The sequence below is a fragment of the Cupressus sempervirens genome, chromosome 11 (genome assembly GCF_028749045.1).
Source record: "Cupressus sempervirens isolate cs-2001-9-10 chromosome 11, ASM2874904v1, whole genome shotgun sequence".
Lineage (NCBI taxonomy): Eukaryota > Viridiplantae > Streptophyta > Pinopsida > Cupressales > Cupressaceae > Cupressus > Cupressus sempervirens.
The window spans coordinates 602,395,657-602,416,384 of NC_143128.1; the positions used below are offsets into that span (position 1 = coordinate 602,395,657).

The 20,728-nt window shown below is 35.6% G+C and overlaps 1 protein-coding gene across 1 annotated transcript in view; it reads right to left on the minus strand.

Moving 5' to 3' along the window:
• LOC149531119 (uncharacterized) overlaps nt 1-20,728 on the minus strand; it is a 255,267-nt gene that overhangs the window by 170,475 nt on the left and 64,064 nt on the right. The window contains exon 6 of the mRNA XM_089808559.1: nt 19,620-19,706. Coding sequence (XP_089664685.1) covers nt 19,620-19,706 — 87 coding nt within the window. The remainder of the gene's footprint in view (nt 1-19,619; nt 19,707-20,728) is intronic.

Genomic DNA, 20,728 nt, shown 5'->3' on the forward strand with positions numbered 1-20,728 from the left:
ACCTCCGTGAAGCCTCCCAACTCAGAGATCACACCTTATAGCTTCAACTCTCACAGCACCAAACCTCGGATCAGCTCATCATGGACTTCTTTTCTTCTAGGCCCACTTCCAGGTGTAGGAAACGATCCCACCCACCTAACCCCAAACACACCAGATCGGTTAGACCTCAGCTCGGGCTCCTTAGACAGCGGCACCCTATCCCCACAATTATGTAGAGACAGAGGTAGAGGAGGAGCCGGACCCATACCCTTACTTGTCCTAGTCTGTATGCCTCTATACAAGATTTCTTTGTACCGAGAAAGGACTAATGGTCCTTCTCTCTTTCTTCTGTTTCTTCTTTTTCCTCTTGTTGCGATCTCTTCTCTTTTCTTTTCCGGTCACCGTTGGGTGCTCCTGCTGGTTTACTTTTCTTCGTTGCACTATTGTATCTTTCAGTCCCATAGACCCTTGTTGGTCTCTTGTTGGACATTAATAATATTATCTTATCTTATCTTATCTATGTCTCTATTATTGTTCTTACATCAACCTAAAGCCACCAATATTATCGTAGCAATAGACACCTTTTGTTAAGTTGAAAGTTGTAATTCTGTATTAATCATTCACGTAAAAAGAGGAAATTATTAAGAAAAAATGTTTTTTTGTTAATTTTTGTTAAGTCTTTGTTGAAGCCACCTATGGTAAGAAGGAATCCTCCCCTATTGCTAGGAGGAGAGAGAAATCTCATGAGACATTCCCTAAAGTAATAATTTTGTAATTTGGGTATCAATGACTTATAAAGATTTAGCCAACATGCTAAAAGTCAACTTTTTAAGAAAACAATGACTAGGTTTAGAAATGTCCAATGCAAGTATGTTATGCAACTTCCAACTAGTATTATAAATTTCAAAACCCATATGATATAAAACTTAACCAGATCATGTTTCTTGTTACATTTTATGAGTCTTTATATGTCTATAGCTTGCATTTTAGGTTAGAGGAGAACATTGCAAGTCTTTATAAACTTCCAAATGACAAGTTCAATTAAACCTTTTTTTTACTTGCATTTGGGTTAAAAGACCCTAGTTACTAGGAATAAAAATAATTAAACTTTCAATTCACTTTTCATCAAGAACATGAAGGTATCACTTGTAATCTATATTACCAAACTCATTCCTGCAACCCTCAAAGTTGGATTTGATTTGGTGCAAAATCTTGTCTTTGTCGAATTCGGGTGCAAAGCCCTGAATTCAGCGCAAAGTTTGTTAGACATACCCAATAGACTTTGGGTGAATTTGGAGTGAACTTGTTGCACAATGGCAAAACCCAAGCTAACTTTGGGCTCAAAACCCACTAACTTGAGATTCTAAAAGTGGTTTTCTTGCCTAACTTTGTCTATTTGATAAGGGCACAACTTGAGACAAAATGAACACAACAGAAAATGAAACTTATGTTATCTGAGATAAGAAGCTGCTACATGCACTACACCAAAGTAAAACTCAACTACATGCTCTATGGTCACCATTATTATCAGATTCTAGAGAATAAACTTCTCACAGTACCTTCTCCCAAACTCCACCAAAGACTACCTTTACACCTCTAGGATGGACCTTAAATAACATGTCTTAGGTTTAGGGTTAGGAATACAATATACATTTTGACATTTGGCAACCAACACCAAAATAGAAATTTTGGAATTCAAATTAGAAGTAGGTGCAAAAATAGAAGGTTCCAAAAAAAGTGGTCCTACTTTTAGCAGACATAAGTTTTGATCCAAGACTCTGATTGACGAATTGCTTATAATTTCGGAAAGCTCTTTGAGTGCTTTATAGCCCTATAGGCCACGTATGGCTGCCCCCCATTTTTCTAGGTCACACGAAGCTGTTTAGTGTCTCAAATCTGACTCTAAAGAATTTTTAGCAAGTATCCGAGCAACTTAAAACTACAATAATTTTCAAACCGTGAAACCTTTTGACCTAATTTTTTTTTGGAGTGCATGAAATTTCAATTAAAACCTTCCCTCCAACTTATACCCTTTAATTCTTCATGATTATGGCTTTATAACAAAATAACCTTTTTTGTGTTTACATATATCACGAGGTGTGCCAAAATGCTAACCCAAAAAAATAACAATGGAAATTTGAGAGTTTGAATCTCTGTTCTGCCCAAATGGGTATTCAGAAATGAAAACACATCAAACAGAAATTATAAACATATTTTGGGGTGATTCAGGATTGCCTTTACACAGTTGGATGCTCCTACCTCAAACACCCAAGGTAATTTGAGAAGTGACTCTATCACATCTCCGTTGGTTGAGGAAAATCCGAGCGTCCTTTTCACTTCACAAGATACTCCTCATGCTGCCTGTTTTGAGTACTCCTTCGCATACGACTATCCAGGATTTCTTCAATCTCCTCCTTAGAGGTAGGAATTAGACTTGGCTCAAGTATTATTTCCTCCTCCATACCATCGTCATGATACTCAATTAAATCTACAACATTGAAAATAGAAGAAATGTTTTTGGCAACTCCTCATATGCATTCCATGAATCATGTTTCTTCGAAATCTTACAAGGACCAAATTTCTTGATCTTCAGCTTGTTGTAGGTGCCCATTGGAAATCGTTATTTTCTCAAGTACACAATAACCTAATCCCCAACTTGGAACTCCTTATGCTTCCTCTTTTGATCTGCCCTAACCTTATACAACATGTTCATCTTGGTGATATGTGCACACACTTCCTCATGTAGGTTCTTAACACATACACAAGACCACCAGTCTAAGGAACCAAAAGGACAGCTAAGAAGCTTGCTGAAATTTCTCCAAGTTGTTCCTTTTGTTGTGGATCTATATTAGAAATTTAGCTATCTTTTGTAACCTTGCCTCCTCAAAAAGTTCCTTCATGTTGCTCACCTATAAGTTGTTCTTGTATTTGTTGCGAATATCTTCATACACAACACAATCCTTGACAAAGTGTAATTTTGTTTCCACCACTCCCTTGCTACAGAAGGTACAGATTCTTTCTTCCCACCCCTCTTGAGGCAACTTCCATCTACTAGTTTCACATCTTAAATGATGAAGGTTGGTCCTATTGGCCATTTTTTGCCCCCTCATTCAACCCATCATCAATAACCGATCTGAGAGATCTTCAATGGGTTGGATTCCTTTATGTGGGTTAACATGCTTTTCGGTTAGGTTAACATCTCATGTTAACGTGGTCTCTTCATGTGCCAAGCTAGCTTATTTCCTTCATGTGTCGAGCTAGTTCAACTTTGTTCATGTGCCGAGTTGGCTCATTTTTCTTCATGTACCGAGGTGCAGGTTAATGCACATTTTCGTGTTGGGTTAACATTTTGCGTGAACCATTTTTGCGACTTCAGAGAATGACTTTGCTACTCTTCTAAAATTGAGAAAATGCTACTGCATCTTAAACAAACATTCAAGAAATGTGCCAACCAGTAGTTTCATGCCACATGGCGGATCTTTCTTGTGCTGGGCTACAAGTTTTTTTTGGATATTTTCTGGATGCATCTGAGTTGTCCATTCTTTTGAAGATCTTAATCTATGGTTTGTTTTTATTCATTGGTTGGGGAGATTTTTGCAACACTTGAGCTGTTCATATTTAAATGAAGATCTACATTGACAAATCACCTCATTGGAGCAAATCAGATTTTTTCCACATGTCAACTCTGTAATTTTTGTGGTGGGTTAACTTGCGTGTTATCCCATCCCGCATTTTCTTTTGACAAGTGTGGATTTATTTGTTACGGCCATGACACATTACAAGAATAATTTATTCAATGTAAACTGACATTTTGGGCCTTGTTCCATGGCGTTAATACATCTCCATGCCTCTTTATTACATGTAATGATCAGATCTTTTAGATTTGATCTCTTATGGCTGGATGCATTGATTTTGGTTTCTTCCTGTCACTTCACTATAGCAGATTGATTTAAAGATCAGATTTAGTTTTGATATTAATTTATTGCTACTTTCTGTAACCTTGAGTCCATCTTGTGAGGTTTCAACTTCAAGTTAGATCTAATTTATGCCTGAACTCTATAAAGGCAAGTTGTAAATACTTTTTCTGGATTCCTCTCTATTCTGATAATGTTTACTTACAGTAGCCTTGTATTCTATAATTGTAGTTCTTGCCTTCCATTAATGAAATAGTTGGTTTCTTACCCTCTCTTGCCATTCATTAGTTCGAGTAAGTATCTTGCCTCCTTTGAATGTTTCTTTTTTGCATCCTTAGATTTATATGTTGTGTTTGGTTTGTTGATGGTTGCTGTATTGTGAAATCGTATTTTTCCCTTCCGCATTTGATCAACCCTAACCCTCATGTGATTTCTTAGAAGGTAGAATAGAGTCAAGAGTTGAGTATTTGGATTTTCATTGATGTGTCGAGCATATAGGAGCAGAGTTGTAACCATTTCAATTAGGTGCATCACCCCTTTCCCTTTCAGCAATTTGCTTTCCTACATCACCTTCTCCCTTTTGCTTCAAAGTAGTTAGGTGCATCCTGATTGTAAACAAGCCGGCCTTCTCTGGAGATTCGACCTCAAAGCGCAAGTCCCACACTTGGAAGTCGTTTTCATGTTACGCGAAGTTGCCTTTAGGTCACACTTCAGGCGAGCGTGCAAACTTAGGCGATAAAAGGTCCTTAACTGAGCAATTGATATTTTGGCCTTGCATTTAATTGTGGATCCTAGATGGTCTTTGTCTCCATGCTCCTGTGTGTAATTAAATTCTATAATTTAATAGGCTTTTTTCCTACCTAACATATTAGTGCACATGGCAGATCTATATTTTTCTAACACCCATTTATTTATGTTTATATTGGTGTTTGGACACTTCTGAGGGTTAATGTTCCATTTGTTCAACCACTTGCTGTTTTGTTTCCTCCATGGTTTTGTTCTACGTTCTAGCTTCTCCTTGACCACCAGTTTAGGCCTGCGAATTAAATTCTACTATGGAAAATGTCGCAACCCCTATACAGCTCATTTGTTGCAAATTCCTATAAACTTAAGATAATTTGTTAAAGTATGACATGTGACCTTATTATCAAGTTTTATTTAAGATGTAATTTTTTGTATGCAAATTATTTAAAATTTTCATAAATATTTAAAGTGTTTTCTTTAGAAGTAAATTATTTTAAATTTTTATAAATATTTAATGTGTTTTCTTTAGAGGTAATTTAATTAAATATTTGCAATTATTTAAATGAATATTTAGTTTGATTTCGTAGGAGGTGATTAGTTTGAATATTTTTGCGGATATTTGTATCAGTTCCTTGAGCATCGGTTTTTTTTTTAATTGTGATTATTTAATTTGGTCCCTTAGGCATTATTCATAATAGTATTTTTGTGATTATTTCATGAAATTGATTTTTAAATTTCGGGAATCCTTTTATTTTTATTATTTATTAGTACATTTAGTAATTTTATTTTAGATGTTATTTAAATAAAGTGATTCTTTCCTAAGGAGTTATTTAATCATTTTGCAATAACTTTCTAATACTAAAGTATTAACCAAGAAATTTCTTATGAGTCGAATTCAAACATTAATTAAAAATATTACAAATAATTAATTTCAAATTTAAAACTAAGTATTTAACTAATTACTAAATATAATTATTGAGCCAACCAAATAAAGATCTAAAGTAATATCAAATAAGTCATAAATCTCTAATGAATAAATGTGATGTATTTAATAATAATAGGCATAAGGATTTCAATAAATATATATTTTTTAATTCTTATTTATGTGAACTAAAAGTATAAACATTAGGATTTGGCTAAAATAAACTTAGCCAACTAAATCAAGTATTCAAAAACTTCACGGGAATATGAAGCACAATATAATTGGGAGATTAGCCAAAAACTTTCATTTTTAAAAGGCAAGCACAAGAAACATCAATGTTGGGATAGTAGATGTGTCAAAACAGGAGAGGATGGGAGATGTAAGAAGGCAACGTGGCTGGTGCAAGGATGGTCTCTCATGCAGCAGCAAACGTGGAAGCTTGGGGAGTAAATATATCAGATTTGGACTGATCCAAAAGAGGCCAGAATTAATGAGAAGAGAGTCCAGCCCTAGGGTTTTTGCCAACAAAGAATTGTGAATAAAAAGGGAATGAAGGGCAGGAAGTTGGAAGGAGAGAGTGCACCCTCTTTGAGGTTTTGGCAGGGGTACTAGCAAGAAATCTCAGAAATTGGAAAAGACTGAACCTTATCTAGTGCTGGGTTCCATTAATTCTTCAAGGAGAAATCACAGAAACATACAGAAATAGCAGCAAGACGAAGAACAAGATTATTTTAAAGGTAGCTGCTTGATAGAAGGAACAGCATCAATTGTCAGATTTCTTGCTATTCTTTTCACCTCAATTTTCTTAGCCAAACCAGGAAATACTCCTTTCAATTTCATCTCTATTGTTGTGTTGCATAAGTTCTTAGTTATTAAAAGACTAAGATTAAAATATGCAAGTGGCAATTTAGGATTTACAGCTAGTAGATGCTAAAGGAACCCAATTTTCTTTATTATTGTAGTGTTACAATTGAATATATTTGTGCTGTTGCTATAGTAAAATTGGAAATTTTGTGTCATCAAACAAAGAGGGGTTTATTTCAGTTAGCATGCCATGCCTACACCATTCCTTTTACACACCTGGGTTATATTGTGATCATGTTGTTATTAAAAAACAAATTCTGGAAGAAGTATTCTTGCTTCAATAATTGTTAACTCTGAGCTATTTCCTTTTCAATTCAGTCTATGTGAAATTCTGGAAATAACCCAGTTTAGTCTGGGTATGAGTCTGAAAGTAATTTTGATACTGTTTTGTATTCTCTTTTCTTTAACTCCTATAGAAATATGGAAATGGTTTTGTTGACTAAGTATGTGCCTTCCTAACCATAATATTTATATAATTGGAGAATCATAGCGATATTAATGAATCACTGCCAACTTTTTGACAGCATGTCTAAATGTTACAAATCGTAGATTAAAATCTCTTCAAGAAGTGGCAGACATCCCTACTTCTCACAAGAACTTTTACAAAACGAGAAAACTTAAAGTTTTCTAGCAAGAAATTCAAACGGAGAAGACCTTGAATTCTCGTCGATAAGTTGGCGACTTCTTTGTGATAAATTGAGAACTTCTTGCGATAACTTAACTACTACTTTTGGGCAGCACCAGTAAAATTGGGATGCCCAACGACTTGTCCATTTATTGTATATTTTGCAATTTTAAGTGTTCAAAGGAGAGGAGAGGGGATTTGGTGGAGAGAAATAGTCTTTAGCAACCTTGTAGATTGATAACAAGTGGATTTGAAGTGGATTCAAAGCAAATTCAAAGAGATTTTTCAAGGAAATTTGCATTAACAAGTAAATTTTCTAATTTTTTTTCCTTTTAGTGTTAAGGCAAAGAGGATGATGTAGATTAATTTCATATTGTACTCGACATTTGTATTTGCTTTTTTTTTACAAAGACAATTTGCTACTTCTAGTATGCTTTAGAGTTCAAAGTCTTTGAATATGGTTGCCAACCATTGACATTCCACATGACAATGCAATTTTGTTACATGTTACATTTATGTATATATCTAGATCAACTTGTTTGGTTTGTTTACTTATTTACTGACTCATTAGATGCATATCTTCATTCAATTTTGCAAAAACCTACATTTCTAATTATATTTAAGTCATTTTTAAAAGTCCCAATATTTTCCTGAGAAGTTGCTGATTTATCTCCGATATTTGCCAAGAATCTTATTTCTTACCTTGCCAATAAGTGGCAGAGAACGAGATACTAAACTATGTTACAAATGATTTGCTGGAAATTATAAAACAAGTTCTATGCACCTCTATACTTTTATCTATCATGAACTAGCTTGCTAGAAACGTCCTGTTGACATACCAGTCAAGTTTGTTATTAGTGACACACACTCATTCAAATTCTGTACAGGTACCAAGCTTTTTGAATAGTTTACAATGTTTTCCATGTAATTCAGTAGCCACCGAGATTCTATAGTTGCTACCGAGTCCTTTGGATCAACTCTAGTGGTTACCGAGCAAGTGTGAAGTTCAGAAGTTCAAATCCAGTAGTTCAATGTATACCAAGTTCATCAATGGTTACCGAGCATTTCAGTATCTATGGAGTACTCAGTTCATGCGATGTGAAGACAGTGTTAACTGAGCCACTCCATGGTAACTAAGTAATTCAATGTTTGCCAAGTTGCACAATATCTACCGAGTCACCAATGCAAACCGAGTTCAAGACTACCTGAAAGTGATTAGTATGGACCAAGCTTCTACGTCTACCAAGAGCATCACAATGCCAAGTAGTGATAATGCATGCTGAGTATCAAAACCTAACCAAGTCAGTCTTCAAAACCTGAGTATCTTCATGTGGGCCGACTTTGTAATATTTGTGTTAACTTGTGTCATGGTCGACTTTGTAATTTTGTAAATTGTATTGGTATATATATGTGATGTATTGTATCATATCCAATGTAATGAAAGTGTAATACAAGTGCATGAATGCGAATGTGAAAGCATATTCAGCAGATAAAGAATTGTAAAGGCCATATCAGCATAAGGAGCGATAGTGACAAATCTATCACAGAAAGGTGATCAGTACACCAAGGAATCTCTATCAGCAAACTCAGTTGCACAGTAGAGATCTACTGCTTCATCCTAACAGGTGAACCAATCAAAATCCTTTAACAACATAGACCTAACAATCTTTTCTAAATCTCTTTACCGAGTGCATACTTCATTGTATGTTTGTAAATCCTCTCACAAGGTGGACCTAGCAGTCCTATTTGCTCCTAACAGGGCAGATCATCAGAAGTGATCAATGTAAGTCTTAACAGGCCAACTTTATGCTACAGTACTAAAGTTTGTAGGTATCATCCCCACCTCAGTTTTACTTTCTATTTGGAAGGTTTTTGGTTCACCAAATCTTTGTGTTCAAGTGTTGTGGATGCTTTTATATTTTCAGTTTCTCATGCATGCAATTAGATCTAATGTGATGAATTAAATGATAATTGGAATTGTTAAAATTTTAGAAGTTACTGAGTCACCCCTCCCCTCTCAATAACTTAGCATAGTCTCGAATATTTCCAACAATTGGTATCAGAGCTTTGTGGTTCTCAGGAGAAAGTCTAACAGCTTGAGCAAATATCAAGGATATGAAAATTTTCAGACTTGACAAAGCTATTGACAATGAAAAGTTGGATCTGGAAATGGCCATTGCCCAACTTAAGAAAGCTAAGGAGCAACTTTCCCAATCCTTGAAAAGAAGAAAGGAACTTGCCAATCAAATAAATGATCATCTCTACATTGAAGAAAGAATTGAAGATTTTTTCCCTTCAAGCAGTTCAGATGAAGCAAATGACACAATCAAAGAACTCCTAGAGAAAAATGGTTCCCTGCAAGAAGAAGTAAGAAAGTTGAAAAGAGAACAAGAAATTCAGTCAGTAAGGTTATGTGAAATCTTGGTACAAGGAAACAAGATAAAAGAAGAGATGGATGGAAGGAACAATGAGATCCAGAACCAATCCCTTTAGCATGCAAACCTTGTTGATTAAATCTCCAATTCAAATGAGGAAATCATGAGCCAAAGACAAATCAATGAAAGATTAAGAAATGATCTAAATTTTGAAAAACAAATTAATGAAAGAATAAGAAATGAGCTGAGATCAGAAAAGAAAATCAGTGAAAGATTGAAAAATGACCTAAACACTGAGAAGCAAATCAATGAAAGAATGATGAAATCTCAAGCAAACATGGTTCAACTAAATGAGCAAAACCTCTATAGGAAAAAAGGAAAAGCAAGAATTGGATACAAAGAAGAAGGTGAATCCTCCAAACAAGGTGCTCAAAGGAATCAAAGACCTACTTGCAATCACTGTGGTAAGATAGGTCATACATCAAACAAATGTTCGAGTACTGGAAAGGCAAAATTCAATGGAAAATGCTACAACAGCAATCAGCATAGTCACAAGGCTAATGAATGCAAAGAGAAACCAAAATTTGAAGGCAACTGTCATAAATGCAAGAAACATGGACACAAGGCATCAGAATGCAAAACAAAGACATTGAATCCTGCAGAACAAATTGTGAAGGCAATATTTGGTTGGGATTACAATACTTGGTGTAGATGTCATTACTGTGGAGAATAAGGACACATTGGTATGAATTGTGTTAAACATCATATGAAGAAAAGAGATACCACTATAAGATGTTACATTTGTACAAAACTTGGTCATATTGCCAAGAATTGCATGAATACTGGTAAGATTGAAGATGAAAAGAAGGCAAAAGCTGATAACATTCGAAAGCAGCTAAGCCAGCAATTAATTCCTAAGTCTACCGAGGATACTGGTCCAAGCAATGATGGTCAAGTCACTCAAGAACTGCGTGACTCTACCATTCCTAATTAAGTTCTCAAGGAAGAATTGGAACCAGGCTATCAAAGAAGACATCAGAATCAGTTCCAGTTGGAAAGGTGACAAAGATCCAAATCCATATGCAAAGATACAAAGGGATCACTGAGCAAGATCTATATCAATCATTACCGAGTTACCTTCTCTACCGAGTAAGGTTGAGTCATAGACTCTACCAGGCAAGGTCAAGAGTAACATAGGCACTTATGGTTACCAAGTCATGAACACTTCACCAAGTGATCAATACAGAATAGTGGATGACACTCTGTCAACCACAATATCAACTCATCTACCACTGTACCAAGCATTAATGATGAAATTTTAAGAAAAGGCATGGGAGCGAATTCATTTTTCATCGTGAATTTTCGAGAGCTATTGCGAAGTCCTATTTTTTGTGCGATCAAGCGACTTGAGAAAATTTCCTACAATGGTTTTCAAAGTTCTCTCAAGCTACTGAGAAAAATGGCATCCAGCAGCAGCAGCAAGGCAAAGAAAGGTTCTGATATGTTGGTTCATGATGTTGAATGGAAGGCACAAGACTTCAAGCTCATGCCCGCAGTTGCAGAAACCCTAGATCCCAGTGGAGCTCAATCTCAAATCCCTCCCAAGGTACTTCTTGTTAATGCAATTAGAACTCATTTTAAATGCACAATTCAAGAAATTGGTACTCTGGAGATGGATGATGCCCTAGCTCAATTATGTGTTCATGGAACCCTGAAACCTGAGCATCAACATTTGGAAACAAAGGATTAACTCATTTTCCCCATATGCCCTGAGAGTTTCAAATAAAGTGGATTAGGTATATTCTTAGCCGGGTGCACAATGGCCAACTGTGGTTGGAGCAGCCAATATTGATAACGAAGAAGATGATTCATTGAATCACTAACCTTCCCATGCTCACCAAAGCCAAAACAACCAAAACCCTAGGTCGAGCTGAGCTGGAAAAGAAAACCCTAACTGAGTGGGATGACAAAGGCATGAAAATAAGTAATGTTACAAATGCAGAACTCAAGTTTGGTATTCATGTTATAGCTCACAAGATATATAGTTCAAGCCATCTCAACAGTGTATCATGTGAAGCTATGGATTTGGCGTACAAAGTGGTGAAGAATAACTTGTCTTATGACCTCGCCAAGTTGTTACTGAGACAATTCAATAAGAACATAGAAAGTATTAGGACTTCCAAGAATAACCCGTGCAAATTCGGTTCTTTGTTAACATGTTTATTCTTTTATGTTCAAAAGTTTTTCCCTTGCAAAGGCACCGTACTCTGGAGAAAGGATGTGCCAGTATTGTACCAAATAAATGAATACATTGCAGAAATGGGAGAAAACTATGGCAGCATCATGGAAAACTACTTTGATGTGTTTAAAGACAAAATGAACAACAGGTTCAAGATACCTAAGAAGTTAGTTGAAGATTACAAGGACGATGTGTGCTTCATGGTTGATTGTGACAAGGTATACATCCAGGCAGTCAAGCCTAGAATTGTGTGGGTCAAGCCTCTAGGCTATGAAGTAAAAATTAATGAGACGAAGGATATCATTGAAGCCCTTGTCAATGAACCTGTGGATCCCAAGTCCCCTTACTTTGGTACTTATAAAGAGGCAAAGGCAAAAATAGAGCTGGAAATAAAGCTACCTCAAGCGGTTAATAAAGGAAAGAGGAGGATAACCAAACTAAAATCTAGTGCAACTCTCATGTTAACCAAGGGTAAAGGTGAAGATGAAGAGCAAGCAGAGGATGAAGAAGAAACAAAAGCAGAAGAACCTTTGAAGAAAGAGAGCAAGGTGATTATCACCAAGCCTCCAAAGACATCTACTGCAGTCTTCACAAGGAGGTCTCGGAAGAAAGGAAGTGATATTGTTCTCAGCAAACCTCCTCCCACCTTTTAGGAAAAGTTGAAGCAAATGGAAGAAGGTGCTGGAATAACAAATTTCAAATCTTTGAAGTATGAAACAAGGATAGAGGCAGGGCAGAAACAAGTTGAAGAACTGGTGCTGACCAAAATGGGAAAATGGAAGTATACACCAAACCAGATCGCCTCTCAAATCTCTAATGAATTTTTGGAGAAAATTAAGCCAAGATGGGACTTTGCAATGCAAATAGTAAAAGACATATATGCACAAACCCTGAGGCAGTTACTACCAAGCATAATAGATGTTGAGGTTAAAGAATCTTTAAAGAAAAATGAAGAAAAGCTGACTCTAAGATTTAATTCCTGTTTAATTTTGATTAAGGATATAGAGCATGTTCTGAGAAATGTCACTAACACTTGGAAGAATATTTATTTGCTACATAAACAAAGTGATTTCCCAGTGGATGTAAAGGATGATGATGAAGAAGAAGGTAAGGATGAAGAGGATGATGAAGGATCAACTCATTATGTTACTATTGATTATGAAGAGTACAAGGAGCAAGAAGCTAAAGAAAAGGAAGATGAAGAGAAGCAAGGTGCAAAAGCTACCAAGGAAGATAAGGAAGATGATGAGGAGATTGACCCAGTAAAGATAACAGCTGTAGTCATTGCCTCACTTCCTCACTCCCTGAGCAAACCTTTGACAACATCAAGTATGGAGGCAGCTTCAGCAATTTTGGTTGTGACTACATCAAATACACCAAATGTCCAATCGCTCTTCACCCCAACACAGCTCAGCATATCATTGACAGAAGTGACTTCCACTTCATCAACCGAGCTGCAGAGTCTCTCTTCATCTGTCGAGTTAAGTTCTTCAATCATCACCTCTTCAATTTTGACTTCTTCAGTTTTGAGCTCATCCATGGTAAGCACTCCAATTTTGTCTACTTCAGTTTTGGATTCTACAATTTTGGACTCTTCTTGCATCTTTGTAAGTATTCCATCAGTCAGTGTTATATCAATTTTTATTGCAAGCCCAAGTACGTCTACTATTGTTTCCATTCCGAGTACAAGGGCAATAAGTGCAAGGACAGTTGAGCCTAAGGCTCAACCAAGTACAAATTTTTTGAAAGGAAAGGAGATAGAGGAAGATATAGATTTGGATGAGGAAATAGAAATTCCCAAATGGGATTTCTACAATGATTCTGCAAACCAAATGCACATAGTTGGTGAACTCCTCCAGAAAAAGGCTAAGCAGAAAAGATTTAGAGAAGAAAGAGACAGAGAATACAAGATATTAGATGATGCTAAGAATATTTTGACTGAAGCTATTGGAGTTTAGGTTGATTCTTCTCAACCTAGTTTGTTTCAGCTTGGTGAAGCAGTCCAAAAGTTTAAAGAGGACACTGAAGGACAAGAAAAGTTGGTTGAAAAGGCTGAAAAGAAGTTCAATAATAAAGTGTTGGAGCACATTGCTCAACAAATAGCTATTAATCAAGTTGATCTTTCAACAATTTTGGTCAATCTTGAGGCATCCTGTTCTAATATGTCATCACTTTTTGCAAAGCTATGTAATGTCACTGAGTATAACAAGGAAGTTAAGGACAAATTGTCCAAAATTGATACTGATCTTAAGGCAAGTGCTCAGCAGTTGCAACTTGATCCCAGTTCAAGATCTACACATTTTAAGAAGATCAGATTTTTGACAAACTTGCAAGTTGAGTTGTTAAGAGAAGAAGCAAGGATCCGTTCAACATTGGTTGATATACAAAATATGATCCTTCCAGTCATGGATTCTATGTAGAAACACATTGTTCATTCAAAAACCCTGATTCATGATAACAACTTCTTTGTTGCTGACCACATGATTGAACTGTCAGCTGAAGTGCAAATTGCCATCCATACATGTAAGGTTCTTCAAGAGAACTGGGATAAAACATTGGCAATTACTCTCAAGGTACACTTTGAATTCTTATCTCATTTTAGTGTCTCCATGTAAATATGTTAGAATAAATCTTTGGCATTACTATCAAAAAGGGGGAGAAGAGCAGAGTTAAAGGGGGAGATGAGATATGAGAAGAGTTACAAGGGGAGATATGTATATAAGAAAAAGTTACATGTACATAATAGATCACATAGTATGGGGGAGATATATGCTATGATGCAGAGATACTCTATATATATCTTACAAAGATCAATTTTGAAAAATCTCAAAAATAAGACCAAGCTAGTATCACATGGAGATGAATTCAAGGTATTTAGTTTCGGGCTAATAAGTGTTTTTGTCACTAATGCCAAAGGGGGAGATTGTTGACAAATCAGTCAAGTTTGTTATTAGTGATACACACTTATTTAGATTCTATACAGCTACCGAGCTCTTTGAACAGTTTACAATGTTTCCTATGTAATTCAATAGCCACCAAGCTTCTACAGTTGCTACCAAGTCCTTTGGACCAACTCCAGTGGTTACCGAGCAAGTGTGAAGTTTAGAAGTTCAAACCAAGTAGTTCAGTGTATACCAAGTTCATCAATGGTTACCGAGCATTTCACTATCTACGGAGTATTCAGTTCATGCAATGTGAAGATAGTGTTAACCGAGCCACTCCATGGTAACCAAGTAATTCAGTGTTTGCCAAATTGCACAATATCTACCGAGTCACCAGTACAGACCGAGTTCGAGACTACTCGAAAGTGATTAGTATGGACGAAGCTTCTATGTCTACCAAGACCATGACGATGCCAAGCACTGACAGTGGATGCCGAGTATCAGAACCTCACCAAGTCAATCTTCAAAACCCGAGTATCTTCATGTGGGCCGACTTCGTAATATTTGTGTTAACATGTGTCATGGCCGACTTTGTAATTTTGTAAATTGGATTGGTATATATATGTGATGTATTGTATCATATCCAATGTAATGAATGTGTAATATAAGTGCATGAATGCGAATGTGAAAGCATATTCAGCAGATAAAGAATTGTAAAGGCCATATCAGCATAAGGAGCAGCAGTGACAAATCTATCACAAAAAGGTGATCAATACACCAAGGAATCTCTATCAGCAAACTCAATTGCATACCAAAGATCTACTGTTTCATCCTAACAGGTGAACCAATCAAAAAAATTTAACAAGGTAGACCTAACAATCTTTTCTAAATCTCTTTATCGAGTGCATACTTCATTGTATGTTTGCAAATCCTCTCACAAGGTGGACCTAGCAGTCCTATTTGCTCCTAACAGGGTAGATCATCAGAAGTGATCAATGTAAGTCTTAACAAGCCGACTTTATATTGTAGTACTAAAGTTCGTGGGTATCATCCCCCCCCCAGTTTTACTTTCTATTTGGAATGTTTCTGGGACACCAAATCTTTGTGTTCAAGTGTTGTGGATGCTTTTATATTTTCAGTTTCTCATGCATGCAATTAGATCTGATGTGATGAATTAAATGATAATTGAAATTGTTAAAGTTTTAGAAGTTACCGATTCACCCCTCCCCTCTCAGTAACTTGGCATAGTCTTGAATATTTCCAACATGTCCTACATCCGATTTCCTTGAGAAATGATTGGTATAGAATGGGTGATAATATGCTTGCTGCTGTAAGTTGTTGGCTAGGAGCTATTGAAACAAAAACTGGGCATTTCTACCACCACTCATGTAGTAATCCCTCCTAGTTGGGAGTGATTTAAGACTGAACTGTGCGGTCCTACACCATTTCTGTTATGAATCTATTTGCTGGGAATAGTTTAAACACAACACAAAAAAAGGGGCTGTCAAAAGATGTTTGTTATAAATTTTCAAGAAAAAGACTTTGTTCACATAATAGAAATCAGCTTGCAAAAACATAAGTCAATTAAAGTCGAGTGATAATATTTATAAAATTTTATTGTGGAGGTGCTCTGATTTCTTTTCTTTACTCTATTTATAGGTTGTATAAGACATAAGATTGATTTTGGTTAATGCTTTATCAATTAGTAAAAAACAATATATATTTATATATATGTGTGTGTGTGTATAAATCTGGAAAACTTTTAAAAATGTACACAGCAAACAAGTTCTGGATATAACATCCTATATAGGAAATTGAAGGAAAATCTCAAAAGAAATTCTTAAGAATGTATAGAACATTAATTTGTATTCAGAATTTAGTATTATTGAACCTATGACCAGTATGACACTAAATGGATAAACCTTTCCACTTTGCTAAAAATAAAATATATTGTTTCACCTTAAGCATAACAAAAGCTTTCAGTTGTTAAACTTTGAAAAACCATTTACTAAAAACCATGTTGAACTGTTAAGTAAATTTAGGAAAGAACAAGCTTTGGGAAACAATAATGGAGAGGAGCAGGACAGGTGCTCATAGGTAAACTCTTCCCACAAGTTGAACTATATTTCAGAAAACAAAAGTTTAGTTGATGCTAGAAAAGATAGCATTGGTTACTGCCTGATTCGCCCAAGTGGGTGTATGACAGTGAAGAACTACTTGAAAACGAAAAAAATCCCCAAAGGGTCATCTCCACGGTAGTTACATCAAACTTAGTACAAACAGAACTACATATCAGTAGCGAGTTCACGTTCCATTGGTGTCTTGATCCCGTGGATATGAGTACATAGGTAGCCTAGAAAGTGAAGGATACCTCCAGAGCATAGATACCTTGGTTATAGATTTTGTGGTTACTTATCCTTTGTTAAGTTATAATTTTTTTATTAAATTTTTAAAAAAAACTTGGAAACAAAATTAAAGATTCTTAGGAAGGTACAAACCCAAGAGGGGGTATAGGACTTAGTAATTATCTCAGTGGTCTCACGCCCGGTTGATATAGCCCAAAATCCAATCAAGGGTGCAGATCTATTGCTTATAATTAAGCTTGCAAAGAACCTTGGCTCATTCCTGTGTAGGTTGTGTAGTTTCTTGCAAGCTACCTTAGGGCCAGATTAGATCCGAAGGGTGAAAGACTCCCTATACACCGTCTATACATGTCCCCTTTAATAACCCATCTCCGTTGGATGGAGGTATGGATTCCAGGTCACTTATATGTTCTTCCTATCCGTATGGGAGAGGTATGACCTGAGAAGGCCGCTTATGTGTCCATCTTGTAACCCATCATGAAATGGAGGTGTGGAGTCTCAGTCACTTACATTCTTAGCCTACCTCGTATGGGTAGAGGTATGTCGAAGACAACTACTTAAAATGGGTAAGTACCTATCCCGGTTGGATAAGAGCCTAGATTGGCTAGTTAATCTTAAGTCCTATAAGGATAGTATGAAAGATGGTAATCTCTTGAGCAATGCAAAAAAGGAAAAAAAATGAAAGGCATCAGTAAACTATGCTAATGAAAACAGGATAATTTTTAAATGCCTTGATGTTTTATTTAAGGACGGGATGGTCCTCATTAAAGGGGACATTACTATACATCTTAGAATTGGCTGATACCAACCATGCAAGTCATATCAAGTGCATTACAAGAGAATCCAAAAAAGGGGGACATTACATTCATATTCCCTTTTCAGAATTAGAAGAATTATTTGAAGACTCATAGCCCATTTTCTTTATTTCACAAAGGCTAAGGAATGAAATAAGGGAAATAATAATTATGTTTTTAAGGCGCCCAAACCACTTTACTTTCAAAAGGGCAACTTAAATATTATTATAAAGCTTATGTAAATTGAATACAAAAAGTGTTTTTTTGTAATTTAAAAATCATTTTTAATACTTACATAGAAATGCAAATCCAAATAGAGATCCCAAAGAACCTATGAAATAAAGACATTGCTCAGATAAAATCATATAATTTTGTCATTTTGCTATTCCTTCCAATTTAAAGTTGGAAGCATTCAAGAATGAAAGTCTTGATGTAGCAGAACCAATGGACTAAAACCCTCTTGGTTTCCATATTTGGATTTGAAAAACTCTCTTGTCTATAGAGGTGATTCCAATTTGAGAATTAAAATTGTGATGATTAGTTAAGGATTTGACTGAAGATTTAAAATCATTGTCAGTTGCTATAGGTACTCCAGTTTAAAGGGTTAGATTAGTTGATTTTGAAGATCTGAAGTGTATTTGCAAAGAGAAAGTAATGTGAGCCTTTTCAGTATGTTATTTTATTTGAGCTTGTTCACAAGATTTTATTGTGGATTTCCAGTTCAATTTTGTTGCTCATTTGGCAAGGTGTTCAAGATTTACATCAAGTGGCTCTACCACTTACTGAAACACATTTGACATTGTTTAAGATGTTTCATGTGGCACTACTAACATTCCGATATTGATATGATTAAGGTAGTTTTTCAATACTTGCACTTGATATTTATGCTCCTTCTGTTAGATCGCTCAAGATCGTTGTTCATTCTTGTTTGAAGCAGCCATACTGCTTTCCTATCCCACTACCGACCTCTATAAGGGGGTGTACATAGTGTACTAGTTGTACATTCTATTTCTGTGTTTAGTGGTCAATGGTAAGCAAAATAATAGAGTCTGAATGTACGAGTACGATCTGACTGAAGGTTTTCCAGCATTACTTTTGCATCAGCATTCTTAGTCGTGCTGACACTCCACAAATATTTTTGTGGTACAGCCCCAGTTTATGCCAGCATTAACATTAGTCTGACTTCGCAACAAAAATTGGTGAGTTTTGTGTTAATAATTGATTGTGATATAATAATACATTCAGAGATTAATAGCGCAGTTGCTTGTACTAGACATATTTGAGTAGAAAAATTGTATCACAGTTCATATGAGTGTCAAGGTTTTGTTTTAAACCCCTTGCTTATGATAACACTTGTTTCAGGAATGCATCTCTGACTTCCATGGAGATGGGAAACTGTCAAGGGAAAGGGAAGAGGGGTTCCTGTGTAATATGAATGCCAAGGAAAATCTGGTTGAAGATTTCAGTAGTTGTTGATAAAGTACAAAAGAATTCAATTATGATAACTTTATTTTTAGAATAGTATCACCAAGAGGCTTATCCTTAATTCTATTCTTGGTGATGGCCTTCAAATTGTACATATGAGAAAAGAAATGTATGCAGTACGCTTTTACTTCTTATTCAACAAATATTGTTCCATTCTATGTATCTTTAATGGTTGCTCAGTATTGATGTTGAGTCATGAATGTTGTTTGGATTGCTCTTAAAACAACACTTGCACCTACCCATATGTACAAAATCTACGTACCAATGATCTACATAAAAGGATATATAGCTATGTTGCAAACAAAAAATATAAATCTAGACCAGAGAGAAATTCACTATTATATACTACTTCTGAATATCCATTTCTTTTGCTTCATTAGCACTTTCATTTGAAATATAAAGAGAATAAATACATGTAAGAGTTTTAAAGAACCTCCTCTCGTGATAAATATTTGCATTTGTCTACCAGCGGGTGACCAACATTCATCACATTTGCTCCTGCCTGTTTGTAGTATAATGTCTGCATAGGAGTATCAAAAAAGAACATTCTCACATAAAACCATCAACTAAAATTAAACATTATCCAGAATGCAAGCTAAACAATTTCACTTGAAATACCATGACCAATTTCAATTGAGACTACAAACAAAATACCAAAATTGTAAAATAATATAAGTAAATAATAGAATAGTAAGGAAGTTTCACTTGTAACAAAGATTTAAATAACATTAACAATTGTTGAAGAAGAAATTCCTAAAAAATGGAAATTGAAGTATATTTTAAATTGATCTCTTTCTATTGTATCTATAGCTGATGACATGCCAAGAACTGTTTTCCATGTGATATAATATTCTAGTTGAGTAGAAAGCAGGACAATTTTCTTGGAATCCACCAAGATATTTCAACGTTTCAAAATTAGATCGAATCATGAAACATACTGGTGGATGATGATTAGTGGAGGATCTATAAATATTTGAAAATACAGAATGAACAGTCTTCTGTTGGACTTGGAATTGTGTAATTTGATCCATGAAATGTTTTATCATTTCTTGATCATAGTTAAGGGAGATCATTGTAGCCATGAAAAAAAATATGTTCTTGTGTATCAAGGAGATGGATGTTATATCACAACCTATCTCATCTATGCTATAGTCATTTGTAACCAAGAATATATTCCTTCTGCCACTGCAAATGAATTGCTCAGTAATGTATTCAAATATTGGGAGAGAAAATTGAAGCCTCACCTGAACAAGGATGAGGAAGTTGGTGATAGCAATAAGGTAGTGGACTACATAAGGAGGATGAAGACATGTACAAAAGCTCACTTGAGCAACAGGAGGATATGGAAAAGCAAGAATCAACAATTGTACCTTTAAGTGGAGAACACCTAAGTCTCCATGGAAACCAAAAGGATGAAGAAGATGCTTCCACTAAGTTTGCCAAGCCCATATTGACTGATCAGCCACATGGAGATATGGATTCTACCAATCAATGATCTCCACAGATGATTTTTAAGGAATCAATTTGTAATGATGATGTTTG